This window comes from Oncorhynchus masou, chromosome 32, assembly GCF_036934945.1.
Source record: "Oncorhynchus masou masou isolate Uvic2021 chromosome 32, UVic_Omas_1.1, whole genome shotgun sequence".
Lineage (NCBI taxonomy): Eukaryota > Metazoa > Chordata > Actinopteri > Salmoniformes > Salmonidae > Oncorhynchus > Oncorhynchus masou.
In genome coordinates this window covers 13246721-13264143 of record NC_088243.1, presented here as the reverse complement: position 1 = coordinate 13264143, position 17423 = coordinate 13246721, and the positions used below count along the sequence as shown (strand labels likewise).

At 46.2% G+C, this 17423-nt stretch overlaps 1 protein-coding gene across 4 annotated transcripts in view; it reads left to right on the top strand.

Moving 5' to 3' along the window:
* The first annotated feature begins 1958 nt into the window (after nucleotides 1-1958).
* Nucleotides 1959-17423, top strand: part of LOC135525606 (mitotic deacetylase-associated SANT domain protein-like) — a 45408-nt gene continuing 29943 nt past the window's right edge. The window contains exons 1-2 of one of the 4 annotated variants that reach the window (XM_064953328.1): nucleotides 1959-2136; nucleotides 12736-15049. In XM_064953328.1, coding sequence (XP_064809400.1) covers nucleotides 13088-15049 — 1962 coding nt within the window. In that variant the 5' untranslated portion in view covers nucleotides 1959-2136; nucleotides 12736-13087. Of the gene's footprint in view, nucleotides 2137-4285; nucleotides 4643-12735; nucleotides 15050-17423 lie in introns of those variants that run through there. The other 3 variants (XM_064953327.1, XM_064953325.1, XM_064953326.1) reach the window with 3 other exon arrangements.

The following is a 17423-nucleotide window of genomic DNA, read 5'->3' as shown; positions in this document are numbered from 1 at the left end:
GGGGGTAGAAGCTGTTCAGCAGTCTTATGGCTTGGGGGTAGAGGCTGTTCAGCAGTCTTATGGCTTCTGGGTAGAAGCTGTTGAACAGTCTTATGGCTTGGGGGTAGAAGCTGTTCAGCAGTCTTATGGCTTGGGGGTAGAAGCTGTTCAACAGTCTTATGGCTTGGGGGTAGAAGCTGTTCAGCAGTCTTATGGCTTGGGGGTAGAAGCTGTTCAGCAGTCTTATGGCTTGGGGGTAGAAGCTGTTCAGCAGTCTTATGGCTTGGGGGTAGAAGCTGTTCAGCAGTCTTATGGCTTGGGGGTAGAAGCTGTTCAGCAGTCTTATGGCTTGGGGGTAGAAGCTGTTCAGCAGTCTTATGGCTTGGGGGTAGAAGCTGTTCAGCAGTCTTATGGCTTGGGGGTAGAAGCTGTTCAGCCGTCTTATGGCTTGGGGGTAGAAGCTGTTCAGCAGTCTTATGGCTTAGGGATAGAAGCTGTTCAGCAGTCTTATGGCTTGGGGGTAGAAGCTGTTCAGCAGTCTTATGGCTTGGGGGTAGAAGCTGTTTAGCAGTCTTATGGCTTATGGATAGAAGCTGTTCAGGAGCCTTTTGGTCACAGCCTTGATGCTCCGTTACTGCTTGCCGTGTGGTAGCAGAGAGAACAGTCTATAACTTGGATGGCTGGAGTCTTTGACCATTTTTAGGGCCTTCCTTTGAGCCAAATATATTGATAAAAGTCACCTTGTCCGAGAGATTTACATGGTTATCAAAACGTCACACCAGGGTAAGACTACACGAAACGCAGCCCTTATTTTAAGTGTTTCTAATAATCCCCTATGGGAAAAATGAATGGTGGGAAAACAATTGGAACCGTTTCCCTATTTGACCGCTAGGGTTTATGTATTATGACACCTCCACTGTGGGGCTATATACAGCTCGTTGAGTGTGGTCTTATGCAGCATTCCAAATAACTGGGAACTCGGAAATCACCGACTTCAGTGCTTCAAAACAACTGCAGCTCCAACAGGGAAAATCGTTTTGAACGGGCATCATTCTAGAGCTCTGACTTTCCGACCTAAAGATCACTGACGTCATGATATGATCTCGTATTTTTCCGAGTTCACAGTTGTTTTGAACGCGGCATTAGTGCCAGCATCGGTTTGTGGTCGTAAATAGACAGCTACGAAATATACAGATGAAAAAATATATTGGTAAATAGTATGGTCACAGCTTATCATGAGGTATTCTAACTCAGTCAGAACCTCGACACTTTCTTAATTGTACAGATCGCGCAACAACTGTTGTCAATAAGGAGACACACCACCACTCCTGATCTTATCGGACTCTGCAGTTCTGTCCTGCCGATGCATAGAAAAAACACCTAGGTTTATATTATCCATGTCCTTGTTTCAGCCATGTCTCCGAGAAGCATAGTATCTTAACCTGCTACGTTAGTTATCCTAACCTGCGTTAATGATCCTGTGTAAACAAACCAATCGTGGTGACAACGAGGGGGCTTGGTTTCCCTGGAGTTTTCCTGAACACGGGTCACAGCCAGACCAAACGTTTTTGCTCATTGTTCTATCTGTGGTCAGACCTTATTGCATTGGCTTGGGAGAAGGCTACACATACCAGGTCGGAAGATTAGCAGCACACTTTGCACATGCAGAATCTTCTCTCGTCAAAAAAGCTGAAGTAAACGTTGTTTTCATTCTCGTGTTTATGCTGCGATTGGATGGATTGGTGGTGGTGGTTGACACTTTGTTGTCCTCTCCTCTTTGTGATTAAGCAAATGCGCCACCTATAGTAGGGAGTAGGCTAGAGTATTTTTGTATGCTACGTATTAATAATGGCATGTGCCCTCACCCAATATGACATCTGTGTACTCTGTATGACTCTCATAAATGTTTACTCTGTCGAGTGTCGCAATACTTACACAACAATGAATTAAGAGACGTGACGAGTTTAGTTTCATTGCAACAACTCCTAATAAAGCATACGCTATACATTCACATTCACCATGCAATGATTTCAGCCGCAAGAGTAGGAACTAGGAAGTGACGCTCCGAAAAGCAGAAAAAAAAAGTTTTCTGTTTCAGAAGAGACTGAGAGAAAATGCCGAGCAGAACATTGTAGCCTACCGGCTATAAGCTACAAGGTAGGCTAAAGTAGAAATTGCATTTATTCGTGTGTAATAATGTCAAAACTTGTCAATGTTAATGTGACAACTTGTCAATGTATCTAAACTTCTCTACGGTGAAAGAAAGGTATCAATATAGGATTCAGGATATGGGTCGATATGCATAATTAATTGTCCCCTCCCTGTAGCATATTTCATCTAGAATGGCTGCATTTAAAAACACATATCAATTCATCTCCATGGAAACCCTGCATATTGATCTAGAATTTATGTGCAGTAATATAGTTTAGACTAGAGGCAGAATCGCGTCGTTCGATAGCTCGGATGCCAAGGGTGGAGGCAGACATGCAATTGCTGCACGATAGCCTATCTCCGGTGCAACCCCCCTGGTCCCTGCAGGGGGGGTAGAGTTCCACGTCACGATCGAAAGTTACATTGTGTATCCCGGGTACAATAGATCACGAGTTGCGTTTATCAATCGGTATACAATAAGATTATTTGGAATGCAACAGTTGCAGGCCTTCTGCCAACTCGTCTTCCTGGTCTATTGCAGGCTATCATCAATTGTATGATGAAAGAAAGTGGAAATTTGTCCTGCACGTGTCCTGCATTGAAGAGTGGAGTGTATTTTTTGATTATAGACTAGTTTAAGTTTTATTACCGTTCATTACCAGTTTAATGCCAGTTGCTGTGACAGAAAATGATAACTAAGTCAATGGATTCATATATTATTTGGATAGGCTAATGGATATGACCTGTGCCAAACACTTTCTCTTTAGAAGGTAGATTGTAAATGTCATTTAGGCCTTACTCCCAATGGAAGAGTAAAAGAGTGCATATTATATGGACATCACCTAGACACAAAACTACAGGCCTAATAAAACACACATATACACACACACACAATCTCACATCTCACTCAGTCTCGCAGAGCTTGGTCGGCATATTCCTTATGCAGTGAATAACATGTGTGGTTATTTTAAGGTACAGCAGAGAGTATAGTCTGACACAGTGGGGCTGGCAGTATCTCCTTTCTGCCAGCAGACACATGCTATTTGCTATGCAACTCACTGACTATAAATTGCTCTGGATAAGAGTGTCTGCTGCTAAATGACCAAAATGTAAAGGCCATGTTCGAGACAGTATAATAATATTGTAATACTGTTGTAATAGTGCCATGAAGAGCAATTGTGTTGCAGGCGTCTATCTTAAAGGTCCAATGCATCTGTTTTTATCTCAATATCAAATCATTTCTGGGTAAAGATTAAGTAACTTACTGTGATTGTTTTCAACTAAAATGTTCAAAAATAAACAAAAATACTTCTTAGCAAAGGGCAATTTCTCAAGCAATCATTTTGCTAGGACTGTCTGGGAGGGAACTGAGTGGGGAGGGGAAAACTGAAAATGTTCTGTTATTGGCAGAGAGGTTTGGAACAATCATTCTAATTGGTCTATTGAAATTTCAGGTGGCCTTTTCAAACAGGCCTTACACTAAATGGCATTATCATCAATTTCACTGTGTAACGGATGTGAAATAGCTTGCTAGTTAGCGGTGGTGCGCGCTAAATAGCGTTTCAATCGGTGACACCACTTACTCTGAGACCTTGAAGTAGTGGTTCCCCTTGGGTAACGATGCTTCGTGTGCAGAGGGTCCCTGGTTCGCGTCTGGGTATGGGCAAGGGGACGGTCTAAAGTCATACTGTTACAACTGCATCATTCCAAACTCAAAGTGTGGACATATAGATAACACAGGGAAATCAGGTTTTTGACTCCACTGGACCTTTAAAACTATGCAAGGGCCTCTGACATTTGTAATACTAAAACTACACCAGCTTCAAACAGCTGAAAATACTCTACTTTTGGTTATGGAAAATAGATTTAATGGTGGTTTACATGTTACAAATGATACTCAACACAATGGCTGCTTGTTTTATCACAAAGTTAAATTAGGCGAACTATTTGCATTTTAGCAACCAGGAAATGGCACCGCGGTTTCAGCATCAGTGACCCATTGATTTTCGGTATTTCAGCGCATGGATCTGAGTAGTACTTTTGACGGGTAAATTACATCGCCCCTCATGCAAGAGGAAAACCATATATGGTCGTGGAAGTAGGTGTGGCGAGCAGACTGGAGAGGATCACAAGGATGAGCCGAAAGAATGTGTTGTTCGATTGAGAGAGCGTTCTACAGCGGGAGAAACAAGGCCGCATAGGACAGCGGATGTGTTGTGTACATGTAGGCTATTTGTGCAATAGTAACGCAATAATGTGCAACACTTATTGTGCGACATTTGTCCATATTCCTGCAGATCGTTGCTCCATTTTGGACCGGATAGCACGTTTGTTTTAATGACATCGATCTACCTCATTCTTTGATTTGAAAAAATAATAGTGAGGTCAGCATAGAATGACTCAACGCTAGAGATGCATGCAGTCATATCTCCGTTCGATTGCACACTGTGGGGCGCGTGGACCCGGGGACAGTTGCTGCACTGGTGGTCACCGCAGAAACATGGCAAGCACAGTGAGTTCTCGGATAGGAACTGGGATTTGTATATCTGGGTTTGTTGATCAGAATATGAGAAGCATGCAAGTGAATGGTTGTTGTAAACAAAGTTCACCATAACATTAAATAGGCCTTCATGCATATTAAACCTAATGATCAGCGGTTTAGACATCTCTGTGTGTGTTTATTGGTTAATATGGAGTGTTTCTTTAGAAAAGGAAGATATTGCCGTTCATATGACGTAGGCTATTAACCATATTGACATGTTGAGTAGTCCTAGATCCGCTGCGCGTGGTCTATCTCCTATCTTTCTTTTATGTTGGAGCTCGTGCTGGTATAGCCTATATAGGTTACATTGTTGCTTCACTTTGTTGCAACGTGCCACGGAATTAGTGACTGGATAATCCGTGTTCTGCAACAAAGGACTGCCTTCTCGTAAATAGCGCTGAGCTGGCTGGCGGTGGGGACGCGGTGCAGAGGTGGGGGGTCCAGCAAGGGTTGTTCTGATGTAGGACGCAACATGTTTTTTCTTTTCCTTTTTTTGATGTCTGTGGGCAATTCTTCTCACTCCCCCATGTCAAATACAACGACTGTGCGTTCGCTTTCACCGCGGTGCGTATTCGCTGTTTAAATTAAGAAACGCTCAGGGATTAGGTAATTACGTTGAGGGTCAAACCTAGGCTATACATTAACGGCGTTACACTGGTTAAAACCTACCGGGGGTATTTACTGTGTCATTATCCTTCTAGCCTACACTCGATAGCCTATAGAAAGGTTAGGTGGACATGTTCACATGTTTCATATTGTATAAACCCTTCTTGAAAAACAACACTGCAAAACACACTCCATATGATTTCTGTTGTTCAGCAAAATAGGCAAAGGCAATGCGTCTTGCACGTTCTTGACATAGGGTGCTCACGCTTCTCTCCAATTCCCTGAAATTGATCATAGGTATTTCTTCATAAACACAGTGATGCATCCACATTGTTTTCTATAGCCTATATTGGAACAGCATCTACATAAATGTTCCTAATTAAGAACATGCTATAATATAACATGGTATAATTATCCTAGCCAGTGCACCAGAGTGTCAGGTCCTCACCATGGTGCTGAGTGAATAGTGCTTTTTGAAGTCGTTTCTGTTTAATAATTAAAAATTAATCACTATTTGAGTAGTTCTTCAAAATGAGTAAGCATACTTTTATGACTGCTGAATAACAACTATCAATCACTTACATCATGTATTTTCACTTCGAGATACCTTGTGAGTCAACTTCTCTCTATCCCTCTCATGCATTTTTCTGCCTGTTTCTTTTTAGCCTGCAACGTAAAACAGACGAGAGGGATAAGTAGGTGCGCAATGGATGAGGGTCATTGTAGTAAATTACCATGTTCTCTGTGCTAAACTATTTAGAATAATGAGCTGTTGTAAACTACAACTCCCTACTACATTGCACAGTTCAGGCTTGATCTGATTTATCTCTATATGTGCAATGTGCGCATTGAACTCACAGGGAAAAAAAACAATTGAATGAACTGATGTCACTCAGTTAGTTGTTTAAAAACAAAAACATAACATACATTTCGGCAAATCACTCAGCACTACCTTACTGTGAAGTGTGGTCGGTCAGACAGTCAAGTTACAATGTTGCCCCAGTGCAGGATATGAACTGATGCATCTGTCTATTTGAAAGTTGCTACATCCATTTTTGGACTAAGAAATTAAATATATATAGGCCTAACCATTGATTCTGGAAAAATATGACTTATAAATGCCTCATGAGCTTAGTTTAACTGTCCTACCTCATCAGCCCCAAATATTATATATTTTGAAATATTAAATCAAATGTATTTATAAAGCCCTTTTTACATCAGCTGATGTCACAAAGTGCTATACAGAAACCCAGCCTAAAAACCCCAAACAGCAAGCAATGGAGATGTAGAAGAACGGTGGCTAGGAAAAACTCTCTAGAAAGGCCAGAACCTAGGAAGAAACCTGGGAGGAACCAAGCTCTGAGGGGTGGCCAGTCCTCTTCTGGCTGTGCCGGGTGGAGATTATAACAGTACGTGGCCAAGATGTGGTTGGAGAGGGTGCAACAGGTCAGCACCTCAGGAGTAAATGTCAGTTGACGTTTCATAGCCGATCATTCAGAGTTAGAGATAGCAAGTGCGGTGAACAGGTCAGGGTTCCATAGCCGCAGGCAGAACAGTTGAAACTGGAGCAGCAGCACAACCAGGTGGACTGGGGACAGCAAGGAGTCATCAGGCCAGGTAGTCTTGAGGCATGGTCCTAGGACTCAGGTCCCCCGAGAGAGAGAGAGAATTAGAGAGAGCATACTTAAATTCACAAAGGACACCGGATAAGACAGGAAAAATACTCCAGATATAAGACTGTCCCTAGCCCCCCGACGCAAACTATTGCAGCATAAATACTGGAGGCTGAGACACGAGGGGTCGGGAGACACTGGCCCGGTTCAACGATACCCCCGGACAGGGCTAACCAGGCAGGATATAACCCCACCCACTTTGCCCGAAGCACAGCCCGCACACCACTAGAGGGATATTTTCAAACCACCAACTTACTACCCTGAGACAAGGCCGTGTATAGCCCATGAAGATCTCCCCCACGGCACGAACCCGAGGGGGGCGCTAACCCAGACAGGAAGATCACATCAGTGACTCAGCCCACTCAAGTGACGCACCCCTCCTAGGGACGGCATGGAAGACACCAGTAAGCCAGTGACTCAGCCCCTGTAATGGGGTTAGAGGCAGAGAATCCCAGAGGAGAGAGGGGAACCGGCCAGGCAGAGACAGCAAGGGCGGTTCGTCGCTCCAGTGTCTTTCTGTTCACCGTCACACCCCTGGGCCAGACTACACTCAATCATAGTACCTACTGAGGAGATGAGTCTTCAATAAAGACTTAAAGGTTGAGACTGAATCTGCGTCTCTCACATGGGTAGAGAGACCATTCCATAAAAATTTAACTCTATAGGAGAAGAGTAAAGATTCTAGCAGCCGTGTTTAGCTCTAACTGAAGTTTATTTAGTGCTTTATCTGGGTAGCCGGAAAGTAGAGCATTGCAGTAGTCTAAGTGGCAAAAGCATGGATACATTTTTCTGCATTATTTTTGGACAGAAAGTTTCTGATTTTTGCAATGTTACGTAGATGGAAAAAGCTGTCCTTGAAACAATCTTGATATCTTTGCCAAAAGAGAGATCTGGGTCCAGAGTAACGCCAAGGTCCTTCAAAGTTTTATTTGAGACGACTGTACAACCATCAAGATTCTTTCTTTGTTTTTTGGGACCTGGTACTGGCATCTCTGTTTTGTCAGAGTTTAAAAAATTGCCGCCATCCACTTCCTTATGTCTGAAACACAGGCTTCCAGGGAGGGCAATTTTGGGGCTTCATCAGCTGTGTATCGTCCGCATAGCAGTGAAAGTTAACATTTATGTTTCTGAATGACATCACCAAGAGGATAAGTGAAAACAATAGTGGTCCTAAAAGGGATCCTTGAGGAACACCGACATTTACAGTTGATTTGTCAGAGGACAAGCGATCCACAGAGACAAACTGATGTCTTTCCGACAGATAAGATCTAAACCAGGTCAGAACTTGTCCGTGTAGACCAATTTGGGTTTCCAATCTCTCCAGAAGAATGTGGTATAAAAAGCAGCACTAAGGTCTAGGAGCACGAGGACAGATGCAGAGCCTTGGTCTGCGCCATTAAAAGGTAATTTACCACCTTCACGAGTGCCGTCTCAGTGCTATGATGGGGTCTAAAACCAGACTGAAGCGTTTTGTATACATTGTTTGTCTTCAGGAAGGCAGTACAGCTTTTTTCTAAACATTTTAAGAGGAATGTGAGATTCGATATAGGCCGATAGTTTTTATATTTTCTGGGTCAAGGTTGGGCTTTTTCAAGAGAGGCTTTATTACTGCCACTTTTAATGAGTTTGGTACACATCCGGTGGATAGAGAGCCGTTTATTATGTTCAACATAGGAGGGCCAATCACAGGAAGTAGCTCTTTCAGTAGTTTAATTGGAATAGGGTACAGTATGCAGCTTGAAGTTTTAGAGGCCATGACTATTTTCTTCAATGTGTCAAGAGATATAGTATTAAAAAACTTGTCTCCCTCCCGAATACAATGTTTCTAAATAAAGTAAATGTAAACATACACTGTATAGCCTCAAAACATGGTTAAAATGATCATTTTGATATCGTGGATGGTCTGTCCTTGCATCCATAGCTCTGTCTATGAATTTGAGAGTGGTTAGATTTCTCCAAGCCCATCCTTTGGCTTTTTACCTAAACAAAATTGTTATTGTTTCAATTAAGGACTCTAGCTTTACGGCGTGTGTGTGTTTACTAGATGGTTGCTGCCTAGGCCATACAGTTCATTTGGAGATTGTAGTGCATGCTATCAGTGCCAGCTGTAAAATATTTAAATTGCAATTCAATTGCAGAGGGGTTCTGTATCTCTGTGTATCCAGATTGTGATTATCATAACGTGTTGTCATGGCACAGGAAGTGATGCCCAGACAGATTTGGACTACAATAAATGTGCCTTTTTTATGTTATTATAAAGGTCATTGTGAGTCATGTTTGTTCACTCATTGTCCCGTCTCTTGCCTTTTCCTATTGAACATGCAGGAACAGGGTCAAGGGGTGACATGTTCCCCTTTTGAGGAAGCGGGAACAGGGTCAAGGGGTGACAAGTTCCCCTTTTGAGGAAGCAGGAACAGGGTCAAGGGGTGACATGTTCCCCTTTTGAGGAAGCAGGAACAGGGTCAAGGGGTGACAGGTTCCCCTTTTGAGGAAGCAGGAACAGGGTCAAGGGGTGACATGTTCCCCTTTTGAGGAAGCAGGAACAGGGTCAAGGGGTGACATGTTCCCCTTTTGAGGAAGCAGGAACAGGGTCAAGGGGTGACAGGTTCCCCTTTTGAGGAAGCAGGAACAGGGTCAAGGGGTGACATGTTCCCCTTTTGAGAAAGCAGGAACAGGGTCAAGGGGTGACATGTTCCCCCTTTGAGGAAGCAGGAACAAGGTCAAGGGGTGACATGTTCCCCTTTTGAGGAAGCAGGAACACGGTCAAGGGGTGACATGTTCCCCTTTTGAGGAAGCAGGAACAGGGTCAAGGGGTGACATGTTCCCCTTTTGAGGAAGCAGGAACAGGGTCAAGGGGTGACATGTTCCCCTTTTGAGGAAGCAGGAACAGGGTCAAGGGGTGACATGTTCCCCTTTTAAGGAAGCAGGAACAGGGTAGAGGGGTGACAGGTTCCCCTTTTGAGGAAGCAGGAACAGGGTCAAGGGGTGACATGTTCCCCTTTTGAGGAAGCAGGAACAGGGTCAAGGGGTGACAGGTTCCCCTTTTGAGGAAGCAGGAACAGGGTCAAGGGGTGACATGTTCCCCTTTTGAGAAAGCAGGAACAGGGTCAAGGGGTGACATGTTCCCCCTTTGAGGAAGCAGGAACAAGGTCAAGGGGTGACATGTTCCCCTTTTGAGGAAGCAGGAACAGGGTCAAGGGGTGACATGTTCCCCTTTTGAGGAAGCAGGAACAAGGTCAAGGGGTGACATGTTCCCCTTTTGAGGAAGCAGGAACAGGGTCAAGGGGTGACATGTTCCCCTTTTAAGGAAGCAGTAACAGGGTAGAGGGGTGACAGGTTCCCCTTTTAAGGAAGCAGGAACAGGGTCGAGGGGTGACATGTTCCCCTTTTGAAGAAGCAGGAACAAGATCGAGGGGTGACAGGTTCCCCTTTTGAGGAAGCAGGAACAAGGTCAAGGGGTGACAGGTTCCCCTTTTGAGGAAGCAGGAACAAGGTCAAGGGGTGACAGGTTCCCCTTTTGAAGAAGCAGGAACAAGGTCAAGGGGTGACATGTTCCCCTTTTGAGGAAGCAGGAACAGGGTCAAGGGGTGACATGTTCCCCTTTTGAGGAAGCAGGAACAGGGTCAAGGGGTGACATGTTCCCCTTTTGAGGAAGCAGGAACAGGGTCAAGGGGTGACATGTTCCCCTTTTAAGGAAGCAGGAACAGGGTAGAGGGGTGACAGGTTCCCCTTTTGAGGAAGCAGGAACAGGGTCAAGGGGTGACATGTTCCCCTTTTGAGGAAGCAGGAACAGGGTCAAGGGGTGACATGTTCCCCTTTTGAGGAAGCAGGAACAGGGTCAAGGGGTGACAGGTTCCCCTTTTGAGGAAGCAGGAACAGGGTCAAGGGGTGACATGTTCCCCTTTTGAGAAAGCAGGAACAGGGTCAAGGGGTGACATGTTCCCCCTTTGAGGAAGCAGGAACAAGGTCAAGGGGTGACATGTTCCCCTTTTGAGGAAGCAGGAACAGGGTCAAGGGGTGACATGTTCCCCTTTTGAGGAAGCAGGAACAAGGTCAAGGGGTGACATGTTCCCCTTTTGAGGAAGCAGGAACAGGGTCAAGGGGTGACATGTTCCCCTTTTAAGGAAGCAGGAACAGGGTAGAGGGGTGACAGGTTCCCCTTTTAAGGAAGCAGGAACAGGGTCGAGGGGTGACATGTTCCCCTTTTGAAGAAGCAGGAACAAGATCGAGGGGTGACAGGTTCCCCTTTTGAGGAAGCAGGAACAAGGTCAAGGGGTGACAGGTTCCCCTTTTGAGGAAGCAGGAACAAGGTCAAGGGGTGACAGGTTCCCCTTTTGAAGAAGCAGGAACAAGGTCAAGGGGTGACAGGTTCCCCTTTTGAGGAAGCAGGAACAAGGTCAAGGGGTGGCAGGTTCCCCTTTTGAGGAAGCAGGAACAAGGTCAAGGGGTGACAGGTTCCCCTTTTGAGGAAGCAGGAACAAGGTCAAGAGGTGACAGGTTCCCCTTTTGAGGAAGCAGGAACAAGGTCAAGGGGTGACAGGTTACCCTTTTGAGGAAGCAGGAACAAGGTCAAGGGGTGACAGGTTCCCCTTTTGAGGAAGCTGGAACAAGTCAACGGGTGACAGGTTCCCCCTTTGAGGATGGAGAAGCAGGGTCAAGAGGTGACAGGTTCCCACTTTGTCCTGAATGACTCAGAAACCATTGAGTCAGAGCCCCAGTGCAAAACGGCAAAGTAGGATGCATCCCAAATGGCACAACATTCCCTAAATATTGCACCGCTTTAGACCAGGACGGACCCATATGGAATAGGGTGCAATTTGGGGCACAAACAAGTAGCATTTAGCCTCAGAATCTCTTTTTGGTGCATTCATTCATCAGAAAGGAGAGCAGCTCTCACTGTGCCCACCCAGACAGACAAGTCAACCAATCAATAAAGTTTATTTATAAAGCCCTTGTTACAGCAAGTCAATTAAATTCAAGAGGAAGCTTCAATATGACAGTAGAAATGAGCAAACAGGCCTCAGCGGTGAATTTTGGTCAAATCCCACTTATTCTCACACTGTGTGCTGTGTGTAATAATAATACATGGGTGCTTATATTTGCCCTATTTCACACATGTACAAGTGTGTATTAATATGCATGTGTGAATTGGAAATGTGTGTTTTTTTGCGTATCCCAACTCTCCTGAGACACCCTTGTAGAGTGGGGTCTCAGCCAGGGTCTGTGTGTATGTGTGTGCGTTTGTGTGTCTGTGTGTCTGTGTGTGTGATGGCTGTAGTGCATCCTGCTGTGTCACTCTCAGAACCTAATGTAAAGTAATGGTGGCTTGAAGCGGTCATTTGACTGTTGCAACCAGTTAGTTGCCATGTGATCAGCAAGTATTTAACCTTTATAACAACATTTCTTCTGCAAGGGAGTCCAGCTTCAGTGTTTGTGTGTGTGTGACTGTGCGTGCAACTGGGCGACTATGTGCGTGTGTGTGACTGTGTGTGTGTGACTGTTTGTGTGCTAGGCTGTGTCATTACTAACTCAGCTCACATGACAGGGGTAAGGACACACTGCATGCATGGAGCCAGGCAGGCACACTTTCAACACACACACACACACACTTTCATTCCTATCTTTCTGTCTTTCCCACCCAACCCATTACCTTTCACTGGTACTGCATTGTGTTGGAAAGGGGTATTACATGGCAGCAGGCAGCTTTAACAATAGGTCCATTAGGAACCCTATGGGGACCTCTCTGGACTGTCCTGTAACTTGACCCCTCTGGTCTCTTCACAGGGTGTCTCCCATGAATGAACGAGGCCAGTGGACATCCAGACATCTCTATCAGCACCGGCAACCTCTCAATACAGCAGGAAGAGGAGTTCAAGGGGAGAGGGAGAAGATTGGGTTTTGTCTACGTCCAATCCAACTCCTGGGTTTTTGGTTGCATATGTGGTTTGGTGATTTCCGTTAAAATATGCAACCCCCTCTCCTAGGGTGTGTGCTGTGAACTTTCTATTCCCTGTATCTTCAGATAAGGCCAGTGGAAGAGGGCCACTTTGGGACATACGTTGATTGGTGGTCTGTGTGGTTGGGGGACTGTTATGCACCTAGTACCCCATAGTCCCCCCAACTCGCCCCGTTATTCATGCCAGCCATGAGTTTACCCAACAGTAAGAGAACAGGCAAGCGCATCTCTTTTTTCAACGACCAAGGAGTAGCGATGAAGGAGACGTCTTCTCAGCAGAATCCAGAAGGTTCTTGCTACGGCCTTGGTGCCCCAGCCTCAGATCCTGGTCCTGGTCAGAGTAAGGCTGCAGGCACCGTCACCTCCACAACCTCCAACCCAGAGGCTCCACATACTGGTATGTACCTCAACTCAGTGATCTTTAGTCCAGAGAAAGGAGACCAGAGTCGGGGACATTACCAACAGACTGTACCCATGAAGTGGGCACACCAGGACCCAGCAGCTCAACCACAGCCTCAACAGAGAACTGGGACTGAGACTGGGAACTGGACACAGGGTGTCACTATGGCTAACTGGGGTCAGAACTTTGCTCCGTACCTAGGGGGCGTCAACGTCAGTGACTCACGGTCCCAGACCCAGACTGCCTTTTCCAAGCAGCAGATCCGTGAGGGGCCTCCACCCCTGCAGCCACAGCAGCCACAGTCTCCTAGTAGGGCTGCAGAGAAGCAGCCTCCGCAGCCGCAGCAGGTGGTTAACCCCCTGCCTGCTGGAGGAGAGGCCTACAGAGACGTTAGAGACGTGGCCAAGCCTCCCAGCCTAGAGTGGGAGCAGCAGCATCAGGCTTCCCAACAGCAACAGCAGTCCCAGACTCAGGCATTCCCACAGACCCTTAAGCCTGGGGCTCTAAATGCCCAGCAGCACAGCACATCCAACCCTGGGAGCAGCTCTGTGCTTCAGCCCTTCCAGCTAGCCTTCGGCCAGCCCAAGCAACACCTAACGGCTGGCTACTACCAGGTGTTTCAGGGGGGCAATAGGACTTTACCTAATCTGAACTACAATGCCCAACAGCCCAAACCCCAACCACATCCACAGACCCAACAGCATCCACAGCTCCAGCAGCAGCTGCAACAGACCCAACAGCATCCACAGCTCCAGCAGAAGCTGCAACAGACCCAACAGCATCCACAACTCCAGCAGCAGCTGCAACAGACCCAACAGCATCCACAGCTCCAGCAGCAGCTGCAACAGACCCAACAGCATCCACAACTCCAGCAGCAGCTGCAACAGACCCAACAGCATCCACAACTCCAGCAGCAGCTGCAACAGACCCAACAGCATCCACAGCTCCAGCAGCAGCTGCAACAGACCCAACAGCATCCACAGCTCCAGCAGCAGCTGCAACAACGACAACAGCAACAGAAACAAATATTACAGCATCAACAACAAATGCAACAACAACATCATAAGATGCAACAGCAGCAAATGCTTCAGCATCAACAGCAACTACAACAACAGCAACAACAACTACACATACAACAAGAGCAAAAGTTAGAACAGCAACAACAAATACAACACCAACAGCAAATACAGCAACAATTACAGCAGCAGCAACAACAAATACAACAACAGCAATTGCAGCAGCAACAACCCCAACATGTTCTAGAATATTACCCCAGCAGCCAGAACCCACCTACCCATCAACACCCTCACTCCCAGCCGCCCGTGTTAGTGCCCTCCCAAGAGCCCTGTGCTCAGGCAGCATCCTCCCCAGACCTCCAGGAGATGTCCCCAGACCCTCCAAACATCCCCCCCCAAACAGACTCCCAGCTCCCCCCCACGGACACCCAGCTCCAACCTCCCCATATACAGCTGCAGCCTCGAAGGTCCAGGAGACTCTCCAAGGAAGGTGGACCACCACCAGTTGACAACCCCTTCCTCGTACCATCTGATGGGGCCCAGAATGGGGCCTCTGAGGAGCCAGGTGGAGCACCGAAGGCGGCTGAAGTCCACGTTGCCCAGATGGCACCTACAGGGGTCATCCAGAGCACACGCAGGAAACGGAGGGTCTCTCAGGAGGTTAACCTGGAGACGCTGGCCCAGAAAGCCTCAGAGATGGAGTCCCTACCGCCACACATCGTCAAGGTAACTGTTTCTGCTACCCTGGTAACTGTTTCTGCTAGTACTGTTGGGCTTGAGGAGCTGCAATAACAGTCCTCTTTGATGAATGTTGTTAAAACAATCCATTTCGTTGTTGTTTACCTTTGTATAATGGCAGAGGGATTCTGGCTCCCTTATCTAGAAGTAGATCAGAAACAAAAAGCTTAGTGCACCTGCCAAGGCCAATCGAGCCTGAAATTATGTTGTTTATGAATGATTAGCACTGAGCAGAATAAGCAATCATCATCCCAATATTAACACAGCAGTATCTGAATGATTTAGCACGGTCTGTCTTCATGGAAGGGGTTTATTGTTAGGTTACAGATGCACAATTACTCATGTTATAACGCAAATTCTAAAAACGATAAGCAATACTCCTATTTTGTGTGTGTGCAACAATCAGCAAGAAATGCAAACCACATGTGGATATTTTGTCCTCAGTGCAACCTAGTGCCCTAAATGTTGTTCAACCAATTCGGTGCCTTTTGAGAGGTGTAACTTGATTGATTTCACCTCATTTTAACATTGTGTCATAAAGAGCAAATGTTCAACTTCATAAAAGAGAATCTCAAGAGGATAATAAAAAAATGACTATAGTAAGTGCCAAATAAAGTAACAGTGTTGACCGTAACAGGGTTGACCGTAACAGTGTTGACCGTAACAGGGTTGATGATTTCATCTTAAATTAGCCATTAATCCCCTTGTAACAGGAAATGGAAGTATGTTGTGTGCAACAGGGAGGGGCAATTGAATGCAAACTTCACAATTTTGTTGTTGTTAAAACATTTCTAGCTTTGTCTATCTACGGGTAACAGGGTTGTCTATCTACGGGTAACAGGGTTGTCTATCTACGGGTAACAGGGTTGTCTATCTACGGGTAACAGGGTTGTCTATCTACGGGTAACAGGGTTGTCTAGCTACGGGTAACAGGGTTGTCTATCTACGGGTAACAGGGTTGTCTATCTACGGGTAACAGGGTTGTCCATCTACGGGTAACAGGGTTGTCTATCTACGGGTAACAGGGTTGTCTATCTACTGGTAACAGGGTTGTCTATCTACGGGTAACAGGGTTGTCAATCTACGGGTAACAGGGTTGTCTATCTACGGGTAACAGGGTTGTCTATCTACGGGTAACAGGGTTGTCTATCTACGGGTAACAGGGTTGTCTATCTACGGGTAACAGTGTTGTCTATCTACGTGTAACAGGGTTGTCCATCTACGGGTAACAGGGTTGTCTATCTATGGGTAACAGGGTTGTCCATCTATGGGTAACAGGGTTGTCTATCTACGGGTAACAGGGTTGTCTATCTACGGGTAACAGTGTTGTCTATCTACGGGTAACAGGGTTGTCTATCTACGGGTAACAGGGTTGTCTATCTACGGGTAACAGGGTTGTCTATCTACGGGTAACAGGGTTGTCTATCTACGGGTAACAGTGTTGACGTGTTACGCTTCACCAGCTTAGTTTTCCACCACAAAACACCAGAAAAGGACCATAAAGAGTAGAACCTGCTCCCCTGCTTTTACTCTCTCTATATTTTACAACGTGGGGGTGGGAAGGGTATATGCAGACTTGATCTTCCCCTACATGACGATGCAGTTACATCTGGCGTGTAACAGTGCATCCCTCGTGTCTGCCTCATGCCTCACCATATAGAATATAGACAAGGACTGCTAGGTTAATCTGCTGAATGCTGACTGGTCCCGTTTCACTCAGCACTCCTCCATCCTCCCCCATTCATTCCATCATAGGGCTGAAGCCCCTCCCCCATTCATTCCAACATAGGGCTGAAACCCCTCCCCCATTCATTCCAACATAGGGCTGAAGACCCTCCCCCATTCATTCCAACATAGGGCTGAAACCCCTCCCCCGTTCATTCCATCATAGGGTTGAAACTCCTATAGGGGGGGTGTACTTGTGCAGTGCTCAGCTAAATGTATGCCTCTCTTTCTCCTGTCCTGGTGTTGGGGCTGGAGTTTTCCACTGGGAATTAACAGTGTATAGGCCTCCAGCATCAGGTTATACTCACTCCTATAGGTGTCTGCCACACTCACTCACTCCAATAGGTGTCTGCCTCACTCACTCACTCCTATAGGTGTCTGCCTCACTCACTCACTCCTATAGGTGTCTGCCTCACTCACTCCTACAGGTGTCTGCCTCACTCACTCACTCCAATAGGTGTCTGCCTCACTCACTCACTCACTCCTATAGGTGTCTGCCTCACTCACTCACTCCTATAGGTGTCTGCCTCACTCACTCACTCCTATAGGTGTCTGCCTCACTCACTCCTACAGGTGTCTGCCTCACTCACTCACTCCAATAGGTGTCTGCCTCACTCACTCACTCACTCCTATAGGT